This window comes from Natator depressus, chromosome 2 (assembly GCF_965152275.1).
Source record: "Natator depressus isolate rNatDep1 chromosome 2, rNatDep2.hap1, whole genome shotgun sequence".
Lineage (NCBI taxonomy): Eukaryota > Metazoa > Chordata > Testudines > Cheloniidae > Natator > Natator depressus.
In genome coordinates, this window is record NC_134235.1 from 72782218 (window position 1) to 72808745 (window position 26528).

General features: G+C 41.9%; 1 protein-coding gene across 5 annotated transcripts in view; it reads right to left on the minus strand.

The window, feature by feature from the left end:
* DTNA (dystrobrevin alpha) overlaps positions 1-26528 on the minus strand; it is a 297368-nt gene that overhangs the window by 23572 nt on the left and 247268 nt on the right. For 4 of the 5 annotated variants that reach the window (XM_074944416.1, XM_074944418.1, XM_074944417.1 and 1 more), the window contains 7 exons: positions 24382-24469; positions 21423-21529; positions 16302-16415; positions 12831-12927; positions 3570-3729; positions 829-918; positions 47-215 (listed from right to left, as the gene is read on the minus strand). In XM_074944416.1, the coding sequence (XP_074800517.1) occupies positions 47-215; positions 829-918; positions 3570-3729; positions 12831-12927; positions 16302-16415; positions 21423-21529; positions 24382-24469 (825 nt within the window). Of the gene's footprint in view, positions 1-46; positions 216-828; positions 919-3569; positions 3730-11003; positions 11025-12830; positions 12928-16301; positions 16416-21422; positions 21530-24381; positions 24470-26528 lie in introns of all 5 variants that reach the window. The other variant, XM_074944419.1, reaches the window with a different exon arrangement.

A 26528-nucleotide genomic window follows, 5' to 3' on the forward strand; every position in this document is an offset into this window, starting at 1 on the left:
ATAATTTCAATACAAAATGAATTTAAAAAATAGAGAAGGTACCCACATGTCACTGCGAATGGTGCCAGTGGCAGCTGCACTGTGAATATATCCTGGCTTCCGGGCATGGATTTGTGCAAGGAAAGCCTTTTCAGAAGTCGGTGATGGAACAAGATCATCAAAATGAGTCCGTCCAAACTCAGAATCCACATTACTCTCCGTCTCGCTGCCCATCTCTGTGAGCCACAAAAGGTGATTATGGCTACATTTAATTTTCACATGTGCTAATAGGCTTGGTTCATTTCTCTAAATATTCTTCTGTTTCTCCAAGTTAGAGTTCCAATCTCTCTCAATCGTGAATACACCAGTATGTTTCAGGCAACATGGATGCTGTGGCCATATGTCCTCTATCTATTTGCAGAGCCATCTCTTGTTTCTGTGGCGGTACAGCATAATAGATCCTCTGCAGACATTTGCATATGTTGCTAAAAAAGGAGACCACAGTATATGCCACTTGGCACAGCTAGAAATCTAGACTCGGGAGAACTCGGATATTGCACATCAGGATACAGGTGCATTGTTGTGCTACTGACATCTTTTTAAAAATAATTACCTGTGATAGTATTTACAGATGCACCAAAATGTTATATTCTGAAAAAAAAATTCTAAGCTTTAATTGCATCTGGATGTCTGTAGCTTTCAAAACGATCACTTTTAGGTTTTCTTTCCATAAAATACAAAAATATCCAGAACTCCATTTAGGTGTTTTTTTTTCTCAGCTCCCTTTTATTTATTTTTAAAGATATGGTAAATGACTGTACCGTGATCATGCTCTTAAGCCTCACGCACCTGAGTTTAGCTCTTTCACCAGAGAAGACATGGTATTGGTAATTGAATCTGCTGCCACTAGTAAGTCATTTCTTAAATTTCGCCTTGTGCCTGAGGCAGGAAAAAGAAAAAAAAACACAAAGCTAAGATTTTTCTCAAGGGACAAACTATGGCTTTGTGTATGAAGTACTTTTAACCTTACACCAAGTTGCCAACATCATAATTTCAAGGAGTCAAGTCCTTCCAAAGGGGCACTTGCAAAACTTATATTCAGAACAGCTTCGTTTTCTAACCCCGCACTCAGCAGCAGCTCAACATCATGCTTCATTTATTCACAGTGTCAGAAACTTGGAAGTTATTAATTACAATCAAACTCACTTTTGTGGGGTGACACTAGGAGACCGAGGCTAAGAGATGAAATGTCTCGGGGAAGTGGACTGAAGTTATTTCTCCCTAAGTTTCCATGGCTCTGTTTAATGACTCTTATTGTATAAATATGGTCAATGTTGAAAAAACATGGTTGATTTCATTAGGCCTTATATGGATTTTCCTTTCCCACCCCTTCGTGGTATCTTTTGGAGCTCAGGAATCTTGTATTTTCCATAATCAACTCCCATTTTAAAAAAAAACAAACAAACGAACCCAACCAGCAGGGTCAGTGGAATGGGATGGGGGGGGGCAGTTGGGAGCAAGCATGGAAATATTGGTAGGGATTCTGCCCCCCCAACTCCTGCACACCTGCGGATGGAGGTGAGAGGGGGACTCAAAGGGGCTACAGCAGCTGCTGAGCAGGTAGGAACCACAAGGACCCCACTTTCCTTCCTGGAGCTGGCTGCTCCCCAGCCGAGACTGAGTAGCTCCCTTTGCTCTCCCTCCTACTCCCCATTCACAGCAAACTTCTGCCTACCCTGAAAGCCACTACCCCCTTCATCAACAGCCCTGTGCTGCTGTGACCCTCTTTCCAATACAGGAGGGTCTAGACGTTGTTTCCTACAGAACTCCTCAGTACTGCTTTAAGCATCAATCAGGGAAGGTTATTAGAGAGCAAAGTACAATACTTTTAGGGTTGTGATGGCTGGTACAGCGTGCTCCCAGCCTATGCTATCACAGAGTCCCAAACTCATATCCTAGTGTAGTTGAACCAACTACATATAAATAGACTCAACTGTTAAAATCCTCGCTAACTTCACAGGGGATGATGCATAGAAACTGGCAGGATTTGGCATCTGGAATGTCTTTTAAACGGACGGCCCTTAGTAAGTCAAAGCCTGCGCCCTCCCTCCGTCCCTCCCCTACACCCCACACTTTGAGAAGAGTTGTAATGCCTTCTCAGCTTCACATCTATACAGACTTTTACATCTATTCTCTAAGAAGAGAAAATATAGGAGAGCTAGTGCTCTACTCCATGGAGTGCCTTCACTATGGGCAAATTAAAAGAACTCTGACAGTATAGCTGTTTGCTTAAAAAAGAATCCCCATATACGATGGTGTTTACCAGCACATTACACAAGGATTGCTCTTAAAAACTGCCCAGATTTGCCTTATATGACTGGAATAAGATAAATACTGAGGGTAAACCCTTTATATACCAAAGGTAGTTGTTTTTAAGTGTGATCACTGTACATATGAGAATATACTCTTACATTGCCGTTTCACTTTAGCACAACACATTGCTGTGACGAAAAGCAGTGGCCTGAAGCAGTCCATGCATTATTTATGGCTATTTTATTGTAGCTACTAAATTCTCTCGCTTTGTCCAAGTTCTGAAAGAAACCACTCTTGGAGTGGTCCATGTCTGTACACCTCTCTCAGTTTTTTTAGGTTGAAAGAAGAAAATGTCACACTGTGTGTTCATTTCTCACAGAATACACGTTGAACAACCTGGTGCCATGGGACAAGGATCAATCCTCTAGCCGGATAGAGTTTAACATGAGAATTAACTAGTTCTTTAAAGGGAAAACCTTGATTGCACTTAGGGCTCAATCTTGTCATCCAATTCATGGATACAATTCCCACAGAAATTAATGGAAGTTGCAAGGGTGGGCAGAATTGAGCCCAGGAGGGCAAATTATGTTCTCAGTTACAGCAGGGTATATCTAGGGGGAGTCCACTGACATTCCAATTTGCAATGGTGTAACTGAGAGCAAAGTTTGGCCCTTTGTGTTCAAGGAAAAGAAAAACGGAAATTGCAGGGATGCAAGCATTTGGGAAAGAGAGTAATTCCATGGGCGGAGGGATATTTCCATGCTCAGGTAACATAAAGTATTTACTTTCTTTTATATTTAGCACATTATTTAACCTGTGATATTAGAACTTCAAAGCAAACAATCAGTGAGCAAAGGATGAATCTTCCATCCTTTTGCGATTTGATGAACAACACGGAAGGGGAATGAAAAGCGCACAGCAGCCGATGGCAGTGTGCTGGTAAACATTAGACACAATGGAAAAGTCCATCAGTTCTTAGGAGAAGCAGCACAATACTTCCTCCCTCTCACATCACCCTTCCATCCCCCCAAAGCCCAGTTTGTTGAACCAACTTGCAATGGTCAATGACAAGTCTTTATTTTATGGCAAACAGGTTGAGTTGCAATGGATAAAGCACTGGAATAGGACTCAGGAGATCTGGGTTCTATTCCTGGCTTGGTCACTGGACAGCTGGGTGACCTTGTGCAAGTCACTTCTCCTCCCAGTGCCTCAGTTCCCCACCAGACACTTGCATATGCTCTCGGTGTAACTAATAACAACTTAACAATGCAACTTACTTTGTGCAAAAGCTTCTTGCACGTCTCCTCCCACGCCCGTCAGAGAGTCCTGAGGTGTATGGGTTGGGGTGGAGCAGGCAGACGCAGACCTGATCGGCATAGGAATAGGTCGGCTGATAGTGTGACTGGGTGAAGATCGAGGGGAGCCTGCTCCTTGAGTCTGGAAAATAAGAACAAGTGGTTAAATAGGTCTTTACAAGAGAAAACACTCAGCTGTAGTCATCTTCATTCCATTCCTTAGCTTGGCTGAGTGAAACCTCAGCTGGTATCATGCAGTTATGTAGAAAAATAGGGTAATATTAAATCAGTTGATGGAAACCTATTACACCCAACTTCTTGTTAGGAAACAGCTACAGCAACCTATGGTAAAGATGTAGTATGTAGGAAAGATAGATTAGAAGGTCATCCTGAAACATGGCAGGCTAGGTTGGATATAAAAATGTAAAGATATTTCTTGTCTTTAAATCTAAGGTCTGGGACTTTTTTCCGTGAAAGAATTAAGAGTGTTGGCAATATTCAGACACTCTTAGGAAGACAACTCTTGCAGTCTGTAGGAAGTGGAAGGATGCTGGCACTAAGGCAACTTTCAGTCTAGGTAAGGAGTTGAAGCTACTCCTGGGGGTGTAATATTTCCATGTTAGCTGATCAAGTTCATGCCCTTACACCTCAACCACTGTTACCAGAAGGAATCCATGCAATAAAGTTTTGGAATGTAAATTCAACCTATTAGTGAAATAAAATCTTACCCTCCCAACAAATAGTACAGATTTGTGCTTTTCTTCTTGGTTTGTGAGCTATTTAGCCACCACTAAATCATTCACTTTCAAATTGTTCACTCCACAGGATATACTCAGCCTCTCCCAAAGTACTGTTCAGATAGGCAATTTAAATTCCTGTTATGGGCCCAGTAGCTGGAAGTTAAAATGTTTTAACACCAGTCATATAAAATGTCATGCTGTTAGCACCTGAGAGTTAGTATCATTTAACTGAAATTCAAGCATACGTTGAAGAACAATAATTTTTAAAAGTGCAGCTGGGTGAGTGATACCAGGGGACACAGTGAATTAATGCACTTTTCCTTTACTGCCTGACAGTTCCTGGGAATATATGTCAACGTAAGAAAAACAACCAAACAAACCATACCCTGTTTAGCATGATTAGGAATTGGGGTTCAGCAGAGGCCTATGACTAAGATAACATGAGAGTCACTAAACAGGAACCAGTGCTCATGTGTGTTAGTTTACAGTGAAAAATTATATTATCTCTAGTGAGGTTCCCCCCCCCGCCAATTTATTTGGACCTGCAGTATCAATTAAAAAAAAAATCAGTTGGATTCCTTAGCCCCTTCAGTGTCACATGCCTTCAATGTTCTGGTGACTGTTTCCTCAGAGATGAAGATCAGATATTGATAACTGCATGCCAAAATATGCGGCTACAATCCTTTATAAAATTGGTCGACTTTTCTTTTTTTAGATTTGTAAGCCAACTTCTGTTTTCTAGATTTTGGCCCTAACCATGCCTCCCTTGCCCCTACTGAAATAGGTCTGAACAGAAGAGAAGCAGCATTGTTATTGCTGGTTAACCTCCAACAAATTGATCAGGATACTTTTTTTTTTCTTTAAGGGACACTGCCACTGCTGAAAAACAATGCTATGGAAGTTGACACTACAATGAGCTTAGCAGAAGTAGTTACCTAAGAGGTTTGAAGCAGGACTTTGCAAGGGAAAGTTACTGTTATGTGAGACACTCATTTTTGACAAGAAATGGCAAGTATAATTTTAATATTTTCTTTTGGAGTTAAAACTTTTAGGAGCGAGGGGAAATTTGAACACATAGGGACCAATGCTCTCCCTGCTTTCTGGCCCCTTCTGTCTCATTCTTGTAGTGCAAAGGGAGGCAAAAGTAGCTGGTTCTGGCCAGCTGAGAATTCTGCCAGACCAGGGGAGTTTTCAGCTGGTGCTGACTTTGCATAACTAGTCCCCTGGGGACTGTTACAAGCTGGCAGAATTTAGAGTAGCCTTGTTCTCTAAACTCCACTGGGGCCATGCCCAGAGCAGATCAGACAAAACACCAGAGAGCAGCAAACTGTCTCCCTGCTACTCCACTGAACAGATTTTGGCAGATTTTGTCCATAGTTCCATGTTGTACTTGTCCATTTTCTGTTTCTTTCCCACTGACTGGGAGGCTAAGGAAGAACAGAAAACCAACAAGAACTCTCAAGGATGTTGAAGAAAGTGCAGTTTATACAAATATTGTCCAATAAATCACACTTAAAGAACTATCAAATCATATGATGGGCATTTGGCTTGTCCATTAATTCCTTAAAATGATGGACATTTTGGGCATTCCTTTTCTAGAATTTATCCTCATGGGGAATACAAGAAAGGAGAGGATACTTACCTTACAGTAGCTAGAGATCATCTAGGTGTTTTTGTCTCTATGGTTGTTGTACTGTAGCTCCACCATATGACATGAACGCACCCGTGCACTCTTAACTGGACACTGCAAAGTAGTAGTTGTAGGCCTGTGCCTATGCAGAACACCCCGTGCTCCAAATGAGGGGATATAGGGGATATATAGCAAGCCCACTGCCACTCAGTTCCTTCTCAGCCACGAAGCCAGAGACTCCACAGTAGAGGGGAAGGAGGGCGAGAGGTGGAGCACCCATAAGGACAAACACATCATGAATAACTCATGTTACTGTAAGGTAAGTAACCCCTCCTCCTCCTTTGAGCACATGTCCCTGTGGGTGCTCTACTGTAGGAGAGTCCCAAGCAGTAATTCACAGAGGAAGTGGGTGCTGGGGAGGTAAATCAAGACACTGTTTGCAGAACTGCATCACCAGAGAAACGTCATCTCTGGAAGCAGGTAAGATGGCATAATGCTTGGCAAAGGTATGAACAGAAGACCAAGTCACAGTCCTGCAGATTTATGCTATGGGAATGTCTTTTCGTAGAGCCATGGATGTGGATTGAGCTCTAGTGGAATGCGCTGTCACTGTGTATCCCAGTTCTTTCATAACAGGTCAAAATACAACCTGAAACCCACTTAGACACATGCTGCATAGAAACAGGTTGGCCCTTCATTCTGAAAATGATACTCCCAGAGTACGGAGGATGTAACCTCCCCTGGAGCAAATTAGGTGACATTTGGAATTATTCGGGGTGGAAAAAGAGATCTACTTGTGGTAGAGCCCAGGTCTGGCAGACGTTGTGAAAGACAGAGTCTTTGAGCTACTATTCATGGTCTTGCCAGAAGCATCTGCTCAGGGAGTCTGCAATTGTATTCTGAAGGCCTGGCAGATTGACCACTGATATGTCTATTCAATGGGAAACGCACCAGTTCCAGAGTCTTAGTGACTCTGCACATAAGGGTCGTACTGGTGCCTGTAATCTCCTCTTGGCATCCTATAAAATTGGTCACCAAACTGACTCCAAGGATGCCAGTAACCCCTTTGGAAGGTATAGTGAAAGAGTCCCCACTAGTCATAGTCCCTGGGAATGGCAGATTCTCTAGAATCCTCCTCAGTAGAGCGACTCTTGGGAGCTGGATGGTACGGTACTGGCATGGATTCTTGTACTGAGATCTCAGAGTCTGATAATTTGTTTCCTGAGCTAAGTACCTGAGGCATCATGACCAGCTAAGTGCCTCAGGCATAACAACCAGTGAGGGGGCAGGGTTTCAGTCTGCAGGTGCCTTGGTAGTATCACTGAGGGGGCTCTGACAGATCTCCGCTGCAATGGAGATTCAGGCTCATCTGCAATGATGAGATCTTCAGATGACAGAAACCTGGAAGGAGCTGGAGGGCCGTGATAGCCTATAGTTGAGGCTTGAGTCACTACCAGAGGTGAAATTGTGGATCAGTGAGATGGAGACTGCTGCACAACTGAAGCAAAGTCCTGTCTTACTTCAGAGCTTGGGAAAGAAGTCAATACCACGGGATGCACAGTGGCCCTATGTGTATCATAGTGCCATGGAGGATCAGGCAGTGCCACTGTGGTAGGTTGTCTGGTAGAGTGCTAATCCAGATGAGGCTTCTTATGTGGTACTGACACTTTGGTACCAGACTAAGTTGGAGCCCCTACAGTACTCTTTTAAGGGATGTGAGGTCTCCCGAGTGTGGGTCTTTACAGGGTGATCTACCCCTTTTCTTCATTTCTCTGATTGGGTAAGTGTGCTTCTTCCTTTTTGAGGTCTTCATGTCCATGGTCACAGCTGAAGCTGGATGGGTGATTGATGCTGAGGCCAATGAACAGGGGGTAGTAGGAAGTGGACCCCATTGGAGCTAGGGAACATTCCATTAAGAGGAGTTTCAGTTTAGCCTCCCTCTCTCTTTTGGACCTGCCTTTAAATCCCAGACAGACCTTGCACTTTGAGGGGATTTGGGAGTCAAACATCACAGGCAACTCAAATATCTGTCACTGTGGGGAAAAGACCTGTGGCAAGTCTGGCACAGCCTAAACACCGGGGTCTTAGGCATAACAAATTGTGCTCCAGCACAAACAAAGGTACAGAAGGAGAAGGTAAAAGACCCCCCTTCCGGGAGCTCAAAAAATAAATAAAAAGTAAAGTAAAGTAAATAACTAAGAAACAAAAATAATGAATAAAGAAAGGCGGGAAGCTGAAACAGCTAACAGCAAAGGCTCTGTCTTGAGCCACAGGTGGTCGAGAAAGCACTGAGTGGAGGCAGGCTTGTGCCTGCCTATATCCCCTTGTGTGGCGCACGGGGTGTTGTTCTGCTGAGGAGCACTACTTTGCGGTCTCTGATCAAGAGTGCATGGGTGCATGCACATCCTACAGTGGCACACTCATAGGGACATATACTCAAAGAAGAACTATACACTAGAGCTCAACATTTTAAAATACATACTATAATTGCTACACTGATCTGGTATGCAAGGTAAATAATGCACCGTTAACTGTAACTTTCATTTTCTGGAACAAGACCTTTGCAAGGCATGAGAAACTTTAGGTATTTGGGGTTTCCGTCTACTATGTAGATAAGATTTTTTTTCTTTTAACTATTTGGACAAAATCAACCCACAGAAAGTTGAAATATGTAAAGATCTAGAGATTCTATGGTTTAAAAGGTTGCAGCTATTTTTTATATTCTACTTTGCTAGATCAAATTCAGCCCAGATCCGTGGCAACTGAATGTTGTTACCATTGGACGTCTGTCTAGTGGCATATGTGAAATGCGGTTAGTGGTCTTAGTCTAGTTTGCAGGAGACAGATGGTAAATGTCTGAAAAACTATGCTTACAATTGACGCTAAGTGACTGACTTGCTCGTAGTCTCAGCGTAAAGGCCAAGGATTGAACTTCTTTTAATCCCTAGTTAGACCCACAAGATCAGGATTGAGGCATGTTGACAGGGGAGTTTGTGGAAAGCTGCCACTATCACTGAGGTGACAGAAGGCTTCAGCCTTCATTTATTAACTGATTGCAGCTGTCAGCATCCAAGTGCCTTTTATGAGACCTTCATGTACCCGATTTAGCTCATCATACTTAGATCAAAGTGGTAAGGATTTTAATTATCCCTTTTTAGACTAGAAAATGGTTTATGTTACCTAGTGTCACACATAACTCAGTATAATACATTTGAAGTGAAGACTGTTTTTATTGAAACTGTAGTCCATTGCTCCCTCTGCTGGAGCTGAAACTAGCTCACACAGCACGAAAGTCTGCCCAGGAAAATAATACTGTTACATTATAACATGACAACTAGGAAAACAATACATATGCGATCACTTCATTACCCTTCTGGGAGGAAGCATCATTGTGGCAATATAGAAATGGAAAGTACATAAGCACTAGAAAAACTTATCAAGACCATTAATTCCAACTGAGTTACTCCATGGATGAATTTAGCCCTACATCTGTAAATAGCCTATGAAAGAGATCAATGGGGAACATTTTATGGAAATGATGAGAACTAGTGTAAATAATTAATTAGCATAATCTCCTGCCATTCTGAAAGTTCATTTAGTATTAAAAGGATCTGAATATTACACTGTAGAAGGCGAAAACATATTGTAATATCCTCAACATAGATTTTTAATGAAACACAATAAAAAGACTATTTTTGTACGATGCTTTTTTTAAAAGAAAAAAACCCTGTTCACTTTTAGGGCATCTAATTTTCACCGAAAAGCCATTAACGTTATTAGGTAAAATTGAAAAGCAACAGACCTACTCAGAGGGGTCTTCTGATAGGTCTTCCCCTCTGGATTACAATCAGAATGGTCTTGCTGCAACAGATTCATTCTCCATCCCAAAATGTAGCAAAACTATTAGTCTAACAAGGCTGAGCACCAGCAACAAACAAACTGGTGCGTGGCTAACCCTCCTACCGTACCCAGTGTGCATCAGACTGTTAATTGTACTGAGCACTGACCTCTTTTGTTGAAATTGAGGGGTTCAACGTTATTGTGTTACAATGAAATATTCCTCATTATACTCCTCTTTTAAATGGGATTGCTGTCTGGGCAGATCAGGTATATATATATTTTTAACCTAATAACCTCGACAGTGTCCATTTTAATTCTAGAAAAGGCTACAAAACAATTTAATCTTCCAAAAGTCCATACTATTAATATAGACTCTCACGCTGCTTTGAAAGTGAAGTGATTGTTCTGAAGGGGCACTTGGCTGCTGAAGCCAGTGCCATTTTTGAAGAAATAAAAACCAAGATCTGGACTGCTTGTGGACAGGAAAAGTCCCCTGGCACTTTCTGAATGAGTACAGATTCCAAATCCATTATCCTGGGTTAATTACAACTCAGGTAATTACATTCTGCTTACTGAACTTACCGTGGTAGTTTCACATGGCTATGAATGGTGGTGGTGTTCTTCACTCCCTGTTCTAAGTTGTGGTGTACTATGGTTGTATGCAGTTAAACAATTGTTGCTTTTCACCCCTAAAGTGGCCTCATGTAGGCTATGTCTACACTACAAGTTAGAGGTGTGATTCCCAGCTAGCATGGGCAGCGGTGGCACAGGCTAGCTGTCCGGAGTATGTACTCATGGGGCTCAGGAAGGTTTGTACTTGGGGTGGCCAGCTCATGCTGCCATTACCACTGCCCCATTACCACAGCTACGCTGCTATTTGTAGGGTGCTAGCTCAAATGAGAGCTAGTGGATGTATGTCTGTGTGAGCTGGGAATCACACCTCTAGCTCATAGCGGAGATGTAGCTTTACAGGAGTGAGAAAAAGATTCTATCAAGCCATTGCTTACTTCCCAGGGGGGACTGTAAGGTTTAATTTGTAAAGTGCTTTGAAAGGCTCGATAAAACATGCTAAAGAAGTGCAACACATCATCATTATCCTCAGTCCAAGGCATGAGCACACATTTCAAGCAGAAGGAATAATATAAACCATGGAATTGTAGCCCCATCGAAGAGTTAGTGAGACCTACAATAAGGTAAATAACTTACTCCCTCTTTCAGTTCTTCTTCCTAAAGAAAAATTGGATCATCAGAGTTAGATTAGCCAGGATTTAAGTGAAGAAGAGAAAAATAAATGCAAACTTGGGAACAAGGTTAGAAGTCCTGGATTAACTAACACAGGCCCCTGACCACTGGGGGAACAGCCCACCACAAAGAGCCCACAGGCAGGAAGGGGGCATAGTCGTGTGTCATGGGGGGAGGGCCCCTCTGCATGCTGTGGTGAGAGCCAATGGGCCAGAGCGGGGAGCTGGGTCAGCTCCATGGGACAGGAACCCCTGTAGGATGAGTGAGGGATGGGCTCACTCTCCAACAGACCTGGAGCCCTCGGCCCCCAGGGGCATGACCTGACCTCCCTCCCCGCAGGGCTTCTCATCCCTCAGGGACAGGACCCCCTCTCGCCTCCCCCTGGGGTCAGGGAAGGTTGGGGAGCCATCAATTACCATAGGGCACATGGTCCCAAAATTAGGGACTTCCTAGATTGTCTGCAATGAAGCACATTGGGGTCATAGTCTAATTCGAATGGCTAGTCATCCTCCCTATTCTAATTATAGTACAACTCCTTTGTATCTGAAAAATGCACTGAGGCTGACCACCCCTGTAACTCAAGACAGAGCATGACTCTTGTGTCAAAACTCAGTTCTAGACAATCATATTACTGATACTTCAGTGCAAAGGGCATCCGTACTGGAGGCTGTACACTCCACACCAGTTCCTCTCCTCCTCCCTGTCCGTTCCCTTCCACAGAAGTTTATGTTTTTCTTGAAGAAGAAAATATATGTCTGAAGGGAAAACTCTACCACTTCGAGGAGGTCTATTTGCACTGCTGGGAGGGCCCATTTTCAGTTGCGTGCTAGCTCTGATGGGCCATGCAGGATTTAAAGTGCCAGAAGGATAATGCACGGCTGAGGCCTCTTTTGCAACTTGGGAAGGTAAAAAAGCATTTTTCAGCTTTCCTTTCTAGCCTTAGAAATACATTTGTATATTGCTGTCTGCATTTTTGAAATGGGATCCTTCAGGAAAGTGCTTTCTTTCTTTTAGTGTATTTTACAAGGGATTTTTTTCTTTTGTAGTGAAAAGGACCAAGTACTGTTAAGACGATCCCTTCAGAGTCCTATAGTCAGAGGGGCTGCGTTGTCAAAAGGCATTGTCTGATAGAATGACTAATGAAAGGAACAAAGCTAAAGGAACTAGAAAAACTAGCTCTGTACCATCAGCCAGGATAGGAGGCCATACACTGTACAGTGTTGGCATAGCTATTTACCATTGGGGATTAATTATTTTGTTGCCTTCTGTACATTCACCTTTTCTATATTCAATACGTTTTCAGTGGAGCAAACTATAAATAAACCAGAAACTGAGCATGTCATGAAAACCTTTGTTTTAATTATCTTTGTATGGCTGCTCAAGAACCTGATCGACCAGCATTGCTGGATCTCTTCTCACTAACTAGCAAGGCAGTATTGCACCACAGTGGGCTTTGTTTGCATATCCAAGTGAATTTCAATTATTTTTCAGTAATACTTAGTCTACTGTACTGCTTTCAAGTGTTGTCCAATTCGTTTAGTGGTAGGACGACAACAAAGACATGGTGCTAATGCAGGAACAGTATCAGTTGGGTACATTATTGATCCTGAAAACCTATGTATTAGAGTGGCGAAAGCTAAGAGAGAAGATTGATGGGAAACAAAGCTTTTGTGGGACGAAATATTCAAATTCTGTAGTATTTTATTAATACGATGAATCTCTCTTTCCTATGTGACACTCCTTGACTGGCCCCCTGTCCATTTCCTTTGACTTTCACGTGGAGCACCTTACCTTCAGTAGTTTCATGAGGCCTTCTAACTGTACCATCAGCTCTCGCCGGCTTTCCTGGAGAGCAGACATCCTCTGTTCGAGCTCATCCTTCCGCTGTCTGAAAAATAAATTGGGATCAGAGCTAATACTTCATAGAGTCAGCTTTACAATTTCTGAACGGCATAATTTTTTCAGTTCAACTGTGGAGAGTATATTAGGCTATTGGAAAGTGAACACATTCTCTGAATTCAATATAATGCCCAGAAATCAGGGGAGATGAAGGAACTTCCTAGTTTCTCAAAGTTAAGAATATATTCAGTATGCTGGTTGGGGTAAAATAAGTACTGACACTCTTCCCCCAAAACACCAAATGAGGAAGAATTTTTCAGATTCACACAAGTTAGTTTACATTTGGAAGAATGTTAGGAGATGACTTAAGGACATGAGAGTCTGGCAGGATTATTGACACTGGACAAGTAGAGATGGGAAAGCCCAAGAGAATTCAGAAATTCAGCCAGAACAGCAGAGAGCATTGTGGCTTTTCAGAGGCTGGAGTCCAAGCTACTACATGTTTTCAATTTTAACTCTTTTGAAAATAGCTTTTGATGCTGCAAGCTGAATTCTATGCTCATTTATGACCGTGTGAATCCTGAGTAACTCCATGCATGTTGGGGAGGTTACTCTAGCTTTAAGCCCACTAACTTGGAGCAGATTTTGATTCTGTACAAGTACAACCTATGGTAATCTAAGCAGAAGAACGTGGTAAAATTCTGCCTTCAGCTATACAAGTCCAAGTCTCACTGACAGCTGTTACACCCATACAACAGAGGGTTGAATCAGGCCTATGGAATATACATAATCAAATTTTGGGGAGGCCTCTGTCATATTTAACCTGTAGCTGCTGCCCCCTGCAAGTTACAATATCATTGACAATACTATTTTAAAAAGTCATATTTTAGATTAGGTGATATTTTATACACTCTACTATATACGTAAGTCCCATATTAAGGCATCCGAATAAATGATACAGTGCCAACTCTAATTGGGCATGTGTTGTGGGTGTAGGGAAAAGAACTTCCATTCTTAGTGAACTGATCTATATTTTCTGCTATCTGTCCTATTTTGTAGATTGTAAGGGCTACATTTCCATAATTCATCGCTTCAGGAACACCCGCATTGCAGTTAACTGTGTTTGCATGCATATTTTATGGGCACACCTCAGGATATAGGTCTACACTAAACTTTTTTTTACCTAGAATTAGTTGATTGTCAGTTATCTTGAGTTACATTTTGCGTAGGCTATTGCAAATATTCCCCACATGGTAGTGCCAGTTACTAAGCTGGGGAGTGTCCATGCTAGCATTTACAAAAGTGTGAAGTACCTCGAGTAACTGGCAATCAATTAACTCAAGAAAAAAGAAGTCTAGTGCAGACATAACCTTAGTTTTGAAACTTTATCCTCACAATTTAATAATGGACAGAAATAAATGATCAAGGGTGAAATTCTGCTCTCATTTATACCAGAGGAAATTGGAAATTCCGCAAAACCAGAACAGAATCTGACGCTAAATATTCTGGAGAATGGTTTCCTTGAAAAATTGAGGGTCATGTAAAAGTCAGGTGTGGGTAAACAGACAGGTGGCCAGAGATATGTCTGAAGTGTGGAGATCAAATGCAAAAAGTATAAACATAAGGCAGAAAATCACTACAAGGGACGTTAGATGCGTTCTACAGATCTGCAAAACTCCAACATTTCTTGCTGTTATAAGACCCAAATTGTCATAAACCATAATTGCTCCAAGTTCTGAAGTCAATGGGCTACATTCTTAGCTGGAGTAAATTACTGTGGCTCCCCTGAGTACCTTGCTGTTCTGCTGATCTATACTCGCTAAAGGTCTCACCCAATATCTTGTTCAATGTACAGGAATTTGGGATTTTGCCAAAATTGCACAAACAGTTAAAGGAAAATTTTTTTACTCTTAACTGATGAGCATTAATCTGAACGCATGCAAAGCAGTACTGACGCATAGATTTAAAGTTATCTGATTACTCTGACACTATATATTAAAACAGGAAAGATCTCAGTTGACAGAACCCAGTAGTGGTGCCTTAAGGCCATCCAGTGTCAGGAAATTTAAAGTAGGCTATGATGTTTTTAATCTGTGCTGCAAAATTCAATAGAATTAATCTGCTAGCTCTACATCAATCACTGGATTTAAACAAAAATAAAAATGAACTTGATTTGTCAACTGAATAGTAAATTAACATTCAGTAATATTTACTAATAATGTAAACATGTTTACAATAGATTTTAGGCATGATGCACACAAGGAGCTACATGAATAGTATATTCTGTGATGTGTATTTTGATGACATTCAATTCTTATTTCTGAAGCTTGTGCTGAATGTCACTTGCCCAGCTGCAGAAGATAATTCTATATGCTACTACACTAGGTATCTAGAGTAATTACAGAGGCAAATCAGTCATAAGAAGAAAGCATTTCTGTTTCCAACTAGTTTATCTTAAGATCATATTGCAAATGTCATTATTAGCAAAACAAAGATTTATTTTCAAGTAGAAGAGGCTAAACATTTAAAACCATACAGCATCTGTAAACAAAGATTTTTCTGCTCAGTTTCATCCTAAGATTTCCTTCAGCTATCAGGTGGCTGACTAATGGTACCAGCAACAGGTTATTGCATGAAGGAAAGCTGCAAGGAAGTCCTCTCTTATCTTGTGCGCTCTAAAATCTCCTCGATTGAAAAGTTAATATGAAAGTTTTAACTCGAGAGGAAGCATTTACACACACTCTATTCTCTGTATACAGGAACTAGTTTTAAATTATTCTGATCTGATGCTCAGTCTGGCTCTCACACTATGCTCTTCAGGATTAGTACATTCACTTTGGAGGGTGTTTATACTGAAGCTGGCCACTGTGACAATCTGGTCAACTGTCCTTCTAGCTGAAACAGCCAAGACTTTCTCGGTTGTTGAAGCAAAAATGACCAATGGAACCTTGCAAAAGGGCCATTTCATTCCTAGCTCTCACACTATAGGATGGTCCATGGCTCTAAGGGAGCCTCGGATCTGGCCCAAAAGGTGTTGGGGGCTTTTTGGTAGAAGTATTTGTTCTGAAATAGCATCATTTCCCCACCACATGATTATGATAAGGTGTTATTTATACATATTGGGGCAAGACATGGTTCCTGTTCCAAAGAGCTTACAACCTAAGTACCTGATCTGGCATCACTTACACACATGCTTAATTTTATGCACATGAGTAGTAAACGGGACTACTCACATGTGAAATTTTAAGCATATACTTCATTGTGTTCACACCCAAGGCCAATATTGAATCTAAATTAAACAGAAACAAAATTACACTGTTCATTTGTTTTTAAATGAACAATAATGGGATAGGACTATTTTATGTATTTACCCTTATCTAGACAAATCTGTTTCCAGGAATTCTTCATGGCATATACACCTACCTCAGGAGTCGGAGCTCTGCAAGGAGAGTGGGGTTCTGTTGTGCCTTCTCTGGTGTGGGCTGAGATGCCTGCTCATGTTCAAGCCGCAGCCTCTGGATCTCCTGTAAGATTTCTCTTGGGGGAGGATAGTAAGTAAAAGACTAAAGGTCAGTGCATTTCCATAGAACCAGCCTAGAACCTCACTATTAGAAGAAGACGACGAACTATCTATAGCTCTGAACCAATAAGGATACCATGACTAGGCTCCAAACATCAGAATATCATAGAATCATAGAATATCAGGGTTGGAAGGGACCCCAGAAGGTCATCTAGTCCAACCCCCTGCTCGAAGCAGGACCAATTCCCAGTTAAATCATCCCAGCCAGGGCTTTGTCAAGCCTGACCTTAAAAACCTCTAAGGAAGGAGATTCTACCACCTCCCTAGGTAACGCATTCCAGTGTTTCACCACCCTCTTAGTGAAAAAGTTTTTCCTAATATCCAATCTAAACCTCCCCCATTGCAACTTGAGACCATTACTCCTCGTTCTGTCATCTGCTACCATTGAGAACAGTCTAGAGCCATCCTCTTTGGAACCCCCTTTCAGGTAGTTGAAAGCAGCTATCAAATCCCCCCTCATTCTTCTCTTCTGCAGACTAAACAATCCCAGCTCCCTCAGCCTCTCCTCATAAGTCATGTGCTCTAGACCCCTAATCATTTTTGTTGCCCTTCGCTGGACTCTCTCCAATTTATCCACATCCTTCTTGTAGTGTGGGGCCCAAAACTGGACACAGTACTCCAGATGAGGCCTCACCAGTGTCGAATAGAGGGGAACGATCACGTCCCTCGATCTGCTCGCTATGCCCCTACTTATACATCCCAAAATGCCATTGGCCTTCTTGGCAACAAGGGCACACTGTTGACTCATATCCAGCTTCTCGTCCACCGTCACCCCTAGGTCCTTTTCCGCAGAACTGCTGCCTAGCCATTCGGTCCCTAGTCTGTAGCGGTGCATTGGATTCTTCCATCCTAAGTGCAGGACCCTGCACTTATCCTTATTGAACCTCATCAGATTTCTTTTGGCCCAATCCTCCAATTTGTCTAGGTCCTTCTGTATCCTATCCCTCCCCTCCAGCGTATCTACCACTCCTCCCAGTTTAGTATCATCCGCAAATTTGCTGAGAGTGCAATCCACACCATCCTCCAGATCATTTATGAAGATATTGAACAAAACCGGCCCCAGGACCGACCCCTGGGGCACTCCACTTGACACCGGCTGCCAACTAGACATGGAGCCATTTATCACTACCCGTTGAGCCCGACAATCTAGCCAGCTTTCTACCCACCTTATAGTGCATTCATCTAGCCCATACTTCCTTAACTTGCTGACAAGAATACTGTGGGAGACAGTGTCAAAAGCTTTGCTAAAGTCAAGAAACAATACATCCACTGCTTTCCCTTCATCCACAGAACCAGTAATCTCATCATAAAAGGCGATTAGATTAGTCAGGCATGACCTTCCCTTGGTGAATCCATGCTGACTGTTCCTGATCACTTTCCTCTCATGTAAGTGCTTCAGGATTGATTCTTTGAGGACCTGCTCCATGATTTTTCCAGGGACTGAGGTGAGGCTGACTGGCCTGTAGTTCCCAGGATCCTCCTTCTTCCCTTTTTTAAAGATTGGCACTACATTAGCCTTTTTCCAGTCATCCGGGACTTCCCCCGTTCGCCACGAGTTTTCAAAGATAATGGCCAAGGGCTCTGCAATCACAGCCGCCAATTCCTTCAGCACTCTCGGATGTAACTCGTCCGGCCCCATAGACTTGTGCACGTCCAGCTTTTCTAAATAGTCCCTAACCACCTCTATCTCCACAGAGGGCTGGCCATCTCTTCCCCATTCTGTGATGCCCAGCGCAGCAGTCTGGGAGCTGACCTTGTTAGTGAAAACAGAGGCAAAAAAAGCATTGAGTACATTAGCTTTTTCCACATCCTCTGTCACTAGGTTGCCTCCCTCATTCAGTAAGGGGCCCATATCTCAGCTTTAGTGACATAGTCACCACTGGAACAGGTTTGCTGATGTTTGCTATAGTCCTAGAAAGAGAGCATTTCTGCAAGACCTTCATAAAACAGACCATAAAACTAGAGCCTGAATTTCAGATGCTCTGTGGAAAGCAGGGACATAGATCCTGTTTGGCTCAACTAACGAATTCCTCACCATCATTCTCTCATGTGAATATTCTATGCCCCACATGAAATCAACAGAAACTAGAATAATATCCATCCTGTCTTCTACATCAATCAGGCACACACCATTTGCACTTTTCAAAATGCTTTTAATTTAGCTATGGATCTGAGAGACAGCAGCTCTTCAGGGGAAAGTACATTTAATAGGATTTACTGTAGCTGAATCGATGCATAGGAGTGCTAACAGAGCTGCAGAGCTTTGCTGAAGAGGGGCGAAGCTTATTGATGTTAGCGACAGACTCTTTCTTCATTACACTTTCGTGGGCATCAGACACTCAGAAAGCAGACTTGAGCTATGAAAGACAAATTAATACTAGAGCTGGTGGAATTGTACTACAGTGAAAGAAGGTCTTTCGCAGAAGTCTGTGATAGAAAGGCATCTGTTTTTGGCCAGTCCTTATCTACCCAACAGTAAAAGCAGAGAACACAGAACAAAGCTCTGTATGACAACGTAAATTACGGTTCAGTGACTCTGGGTCTGACAAGGGCCAGATCCTCAGCTGGTGTAAATCAATGCAGCTCCACTAAAATCAATGAAACTAGGCTGACTTACTCCAATTGGGCATCTGGCCCCTAGTTCCAAACATAAGAATGGCCATACTGGGTCAGACCAAAGGTCAATCTAACCCAGTATCCTGTCTTCCAACAGTGGCCAGTGCCAGGTGCCCCAGAGGGAACAACCAGAACAGGTAATCATCAAGTGATCCATCCCGTCGCTCATTCCCAGCTTCTGGCAAACAGAGGCTACGGACACCATTCTTGCCCATCCTGGCTAATAGCCATTGATGGACCTATCCTCCATGAATTTATCTAGTTCTTTTTTGAACCCTGTTATAGTCTTGGCCTTCACAACATCCACAACTTCCCATTGTCTGTCTCCCAATTTCAGCTACGTCTGTATCAAAAGCCTAATTTTCTGCTTGTCTTTTTACAATCACTGCTTCTTTTATTTATTACACGCAGACTGTGTTCTGGAGATTTTTATTTTCTTCTCTATAAATAGAAAAACAAAGATTTTTTTGGTTTTGGAATCAGAATGGGATTTTTATTTTTAACCCTCTGCAAAGGTAACTGCAAACAGTAAAAATATTCACAACTACCCCACAGCATATAACCATGTATTTTTAAAAAAACAGGCTGATTCTGTAATGCCTTAAGAGTGGCTCACCACAATTTTGCCATACGGATATTGGTACTGGCTATTTAGGCAACCAGTCTCCCATCCTGATAAATAGAAACATCTAGATCTAGAGAGAGCAAGTACGCAGAAACAAGCGAGAAGAAATCCAAGTCCATGGGGCCGGATGCGTTGCATCCGAGAGTGCTAAAGGAATTGGCGGATGTGATTGCAGAGCCATTGGCCATTATCTTTGAAAACTCATGGCGATCGGGGGAAGTCCCGGAAGACTGGAAAAAGGCTAATGTAGTGCCAATCTTTAAAAAAGGGAAGAAGGAGGATCCTGGGAACTACAGGCCAGTCAGCCTCACCTCAGTCCCCGGAAAAATCATGGAGCATGTCCTCAAGGAATCAATTCTGAAGCACTTAGAGGAGAGGAAAGTGATCAGGAACAGTCAGCATGGATTCACCAAGGGAAAGTCATGCCTGACTAACCTAATTGCCTTCTATGAAGAGATAACTGGTTCTGTGGCTGAAGGGAAAGCAGTGGACGTGTTATTCCTTGACTTTAGCAAAGCTTTTGACACTGTCTCCCACAGTATTCTTGTCAGCAAGTTAAAGAAGTATGGGCTGGATGAATGGACTATAAGGTGGATAGAAAGTTGGCTAGATTGTCGGGCTCAATGGGTAGTGATCAATGGCTCCATGTCTAGTTGGCAGCCGGTATCTAGCGGAGTACCCCAAGGGTCGGTCCTGGGGCCGGTTTTGTTCAATATCTTCATTAATGATCTGGAGGATGGTGTGGATTGCACCCTCAGCAAGTTTGCGGATGACACTAAACTGGGAGGAGTGGTAGATCCGCTGGAGGGTAGGGATAGGATACAGAGGGACCTAGACAAACTGGAGGACTGGGCCAAAAGAAATCTGATGAGGTTCAACAAGGACAAGTGCAGAGTCCTGCACTTAGGACAGAAGAATCCAATGCACCGCTACAGACTAGGGACTGAATGGCTAGGCAGCAGTTCTGCAGAGAAGGACCTAGGGGTGACAGTGGATGAGAAGCTGGATATGAGTCAACAGTGTGCCCTTGTTGCCAAGAAGGCCAATGGCATTTTGGGGTGTATAAGTAGGGGCACTGCCAGCAGACAGAGGGACGTGATCGTTCCCCTCTATTCGACATTGGTGAGGCCTCATCTGGAGTACTGTGTCCAGTTTTGGGCCCCACACTACAAGAAGGATGTGGAGAAATTGGAGAGAGTCCAGCGAAGGGCAACAAAAATGATTAGGGGTCTGGAACACATGACTTATGAGGAGAGGCTGAGGGAACTTGGATTGTTTAGTCTACGGAAGAGAAGAATGAGGGGGGATTTGACAGCTGCTTTTAACTACCTGAAAGGTGGATCCAAAGACGATGGATCTAGACTATTCTCAGTGATAGCGGATGACAGGACAAGGAGTAATGGTCTCAAGTTGCAGTGGGGGAGATTTAGGTTGGATATTAGGAAAAACTTTTTCACTAGGAGGGTGGTGAAGCACTGGAATGCATTACCTAGGGAGGTGGTGGAATCCCCTTCCTTAGAAGTTTTTAAGGTCAGGCTTGACAAAGCCCTGGCTGGGATGATTTAGTTGGGGATTGGTCCTGCTCTGGGCAGGGGTTTGGACTAGATGACCTCCAGAGGTCCCTTCCAACTCTGATATTCTATGATTCTATGAAATGTTAAAAACAAACAGACGTACATTGTGCGGTACTCAACAAAGGCAGACGTTTTCTGGATACTCTTACCGGTTCTTGTTTTCAAGTTCTGCAATCAGTTGTCTTTGTTGCTTATTTGCATCAATGGTGAAAGAGATATCCGAGGCACCTCTCTGCTGCCCCTGCTGCTGCTGCTGCTGCAAAAGAGTTTGGCTGCATTATTAAATATGTCCATGCACTCATCTGCACCTAAAGTGTGATCAATGGTTGTTCAATGAAATCTGCTTGCCGATAGCATCATGTTAGACTTGTCAGCCCAGATCCTCAAAGATATTATTTAGACACCTAGGAGCCTAAATGCCATTGAGGACCTGGGCCCTCTACATTAAAATAAAAAAATAAATTAAGAAATTAAACTAAACAAGAATCCATATTACAGTATGTTCCACCAACGATGCAACAGCACAATTTAGTAATACCAGTGAAAGCACTAAGCTAGATAATGCTTGAATGTTTACCACCATGTCATTCCAACTTGTTCCAAGGAGCTTTCCAGGAAAAACTGATAAAAATGCCTGACCCCATCTGCAGCATTGGCTTCACACTGGTGAAGCTGTACTGTTACTGGCAATTGCTATAATACGGCTCCTAATTATTATGCTGTAGACAAGGCACTTGAGACTTGCAACATGAGAAAAAAGGAATTTCTACTCAAACAAAAACCAAGACAAAAATTCATCCCACTTCACCTCCCAAATAAAGGAAAAGACATTTGCTTTCCACTTGTCCCAAGAACCTTTAATTCTTTGAAAGAACAGCAGATTTCTCCATGTTAAATCCTCTTTCATCATCCACTTTTCATTCAGGCTGCAGTTCAGTGCATGGTCCGTGTGACTGAATCTCTGATACACCCTCTACTGACGCTTTCAGAAGAGCTGTTCCATAGCGTTTAATGTACAACAGAACCATTTTCCCATCAGGGGATTTCAAACCAGTCTCACTACCACTTTGTTGGAGTACTCCCTTTGTCATGTTTGCCAGCAATAATCAAAAGTCACTGTGTTTATTAAAAACATTTTATACATGGTGATGCAGTGCAAGGATTAATACAGCCATTGGAAGCATCCTAATCAAGAAAGACATCCAAGTAATTGTTTTGTCTTCCATGGTGTACAGATAAAGATTTAAAAATTGATCATTTGAGGTAGTGCCCTCAGCTACTGCAAATGGGACTGTCTCTCACTTTAAGAATGATCTGAAGTGTAACTTTGACACATGGGGCCTAATCTTGAGCATCTCCTCTACAGTACTTGGCAGACTTAGCCCTCAAGAAGGAAATATATTCCTCTTCTTGCTAGACTCTGTTCCACATAACACCTAGGGGAAATACATTTCTAGTTTTAGTTAGCTACTTAATTTTAAAACTTTAGTTTTTGTTACCTGTATATTTTCCCACTAATATTCTATCCATCAAGGAAAACTGCAGCACATCCAAAGAGGAGACCTAACAAATAAACTGATATACTGTACAATTGAAATAACGGCCCTTTAGTCCTGCATGTCCAGCCTTAGCAATATGCTTGGCTGCCTGAAAAGCACAATGTGTTTAATAGGTTTTTTTAATCTTCCGGTTGGCTGCTAAAGTGAGCTTCAGAATTTGTGGTTGCCACATTCGCTCTGAGAGCTCCTGTTCACAGAAGGCCTTTCTTTGCTTTCTCCTTTGTAGTGTATATTTAAAAGACATACAAAAAATGTGGTATATTGGTGGGGAGCGGAAAGTTTAGCGTACCCATCCAAACCACATCTTTTTCTTGTTTGTGTAGATACTCTGGCTCCATAGGGATTCATAGCACTAAGATGTCATGATGATAGGTGCTGTATAGAAAACTCAGACAGATACAGATGACATTTCAGTCTTCAGGAAGGGTTTTCCATCCACACACATAATTCGCAGGGCATTTTGATTAGCTAAAGAATTACCATCCTTCAGCTATAAGATGAATCAGCTACAGATGAGAGGTTGCCTTAAATCTGAGTGGCGCTGCATTCTGAATCTGACAGTGACTGATTGTCAGGCAACAGACAGTGAGATGATCAGATTGTGTGCATTCCTTCCTGCTGCCCCCGCTCCTTCAATGTTATGAAGTCTTATATGATAGATGGCTAAAAACCATGGGCCAAATTCATCTCCACAGCAGCTCAACTGCCTTCACCTGATTTGAATGTGGCCCACAGTTTTAACATGAACAACCTTGCCTTATTTGGCTCTTTCAGCTGACCCCACAGTATATATCTCAAGAGTGAAAATATGCTTCCTGCTATTCTGTACAGAGCTACTTTTCACTTCACTTTCATTTATGCTTCTTTGTTCTATCAAATGCGCTGAGATGGGAAAAAAATAACTGGGTTGACCTTATTTATGCCACTTAAGATTTTATACACTTCAATTAGGTTCCTGCTTCAATGTCTTTTAATTCTGAATATAGTAAGTTTTTAGCCTGTCATCCCTTTCTATCCTGTGATTCACAGAGTAGTATAATCATTTCTCTGAAATGAAAATGAGAGCCAAGGCTAATGTAATGGGTCATTATAGTCATCCATTAATTAAAATACTCAGCACTTAAGGCTCTGGTGTTTGAGCTAAGGAATGAAATAGATTTACCATCTCAGGTTTTTACCCTTAAAGTAAATCGCTAACTTATAACCAAAGTCAATCTAGGCAATATTTTCCGATCCAGTTTGAGTTCAGGGGTCCCACGTTGTCTTCCTGTTTTTGGATTTGGAGACGGTAAAATAACGGTGGGTGAGGGCAGCAGTCAGTTTCCTTAGTTTGAATTGTTTAAACATCACTAGGTTAATATATACACTCTACATTGTTAAGGTAGCTGCAAGAAAGCATTCTTGTTCTTTATTACATAACAATATCCTCAATAAAATAATCTGTGAACCATCAAGGTTGTCAGATGTAAATTTTCTGATTGTGACAAGCCCTTGCTCTTCAGAAACAACAAAAGGAAACTTTTACCTTCCCCCAATTAAAACCACTTACTGATGCAGTAGTTTCTGCTGCTAGTCTCGCTGCATACCTGGCGATCAGTCTGTGCTCTTCATCTAGACGGCCTGCACTGTCAAGCATGCTGCTCAGAGTTGGGGTGGGGGAAAAGGAGAGAGGCATCAGTGTTTAGAAAGCACAGTACAGTCACTTTATCAGTGTCCATAATTTCTCATTCCAGAATTTACAAGAAAAATACCCAGAACTACATGAAAACATGGGTTTAGCTTCTAACAAATGCTGAATAAATGAAATGAAGGCTGCCCTTAAGTAATAACCTACCCTGCTTTGCACACAGGTACCAACAGGAGAAGGCTCAATTCACCCTGGGTTATGCTGGCTGCTGCATGTATAACCCAGGCTTCTCCTGGCAGAAAGTCTGGGTGAAGTGAGCATGGTGGCATAAATGGCTCATTGACTTCATTGAGGGGGATGGCAGATATGCAGCTGGTCAGTATATAAGCTTCCTCCCTAAGGTGGAACCTCCAAAATTTCTCTAAATTCCAAAGGGGTGAATCCCTCCTAGGGTCCAGTAGCCCCTGTTGATGCAGGAGGGTGAAATCTGCAGAGACCAGTCAAGTCCAGGGTCACTGATCAGTGTGTGCTTTTTATATATTAACTTTGTTGAATCATCTATAAACATAGCCGGTTTCAGCCTCCTCTCTCAGTTTCTGATACTTGCAAGTAAATTTTCAGATCGTCATGTGGGGACAAGCCATTGCCCCACAACTTCTATTGATTTTAAAATTAATACAATCCTGCTTCCTCTTACAGCTATATTAGGCACCACATTTTCTAAAAGTTTACTTTGGTCCCTCATTCAGAATCTTAACAAAGATTTGTTATTAGGAAAAAAAAATATAAAAAAATTTACTGCTTATATGCTAGAATCACTCTAAAATATCTCAACAGTTTATATTTTTTATTCTAGGAATATTAAAGGCAAATCAGATCACTCACCTTATAGGCTAGTCACTGGACAAATGCTATTTTAAATGGAGGCCATGTTTTAGTCAAATGATTGCAAAATTAAAAAACTGAAAACCTGTTGAATTTTCTAAATAGTTACAACTTAAAAAAGAGTCAAGCAGACCAAAACCAGCTAAAAGGAAGAAAGATGAAAATAATGACGTGATCCTAAATAATATCTTCAGAAACCAAGTTTCAGCTCAGAGTATGGCTTTTAATATAGATAAGAGAAAAGAAATAGTAACTCATAATAAAAGGTGTTATATAAGTGTGTTCTGCTTTGGGATGCATTAGAAATTGGAGAGATCCCACAGTAACTCAAGGAACCACAAGGTGCATCTTTTCGTTGAGGGGAGTCTAATGCTTGAAGGATTCCACTGGGAGCTAGAAGCTATGCTTGAAGGATGGGTAGTGGCTTGGATTCATTGGTTGGCAGCCTGGAGCCATCAGCCATATTGAATTGTTCTGACTTGCTGAGATAATAGGAAACTTTGTCTTTGTCTTATCCTCAGAATACCAGTGAGACTAATAGAGTGAAGGTTAGAAATTCAACAAAGTGATGAAGAGTTAACCAGAGATGCGTGCTGGGTGAACTAAGCCTTGGTGGCTGACTATTCATTCCACTTCTACTCCTAGTACTATCAGAACTAATGGTCATTTTAGTTTAGTAAAAATTTGGTTTAATATATTTCACTGTATATACAAGAGAGTTATTTCTACTCTCACTTACACCACCGATTGCGATGTACTCTTGGTTTACAGTCGTGTGAAGGAAGAACCAAGCTCAAAGTGATTTTCCCTTTTTATTGATTGTACAATTGAATAAATTCCCAGTTTATAATCAGCTATGTTTCTTCTACATACGTAATCTACAGTACCACTATATTACCCAAGCGAAAAACAATGACCCCCCACCCCAGGGGAATAACTCTCAGCCCCATGAAATTACACAAACCATGTAATAAAGATTAATTTAGTGACAACATAGTTCATTTTCAGTGTTTTGCAATAAGACATCATATTATAACAACTGTAACAAAAGTGGGTATTCCAGCTTCAATTGTCATTGGTGTAGCAATTTACAACCATATTATAAACCCTGAAAAATCACAGATTATGATGTAGATTGACAGAGTAGCATAAATCTGCAGTGTAGTTAAAAGGATTAATTGAAA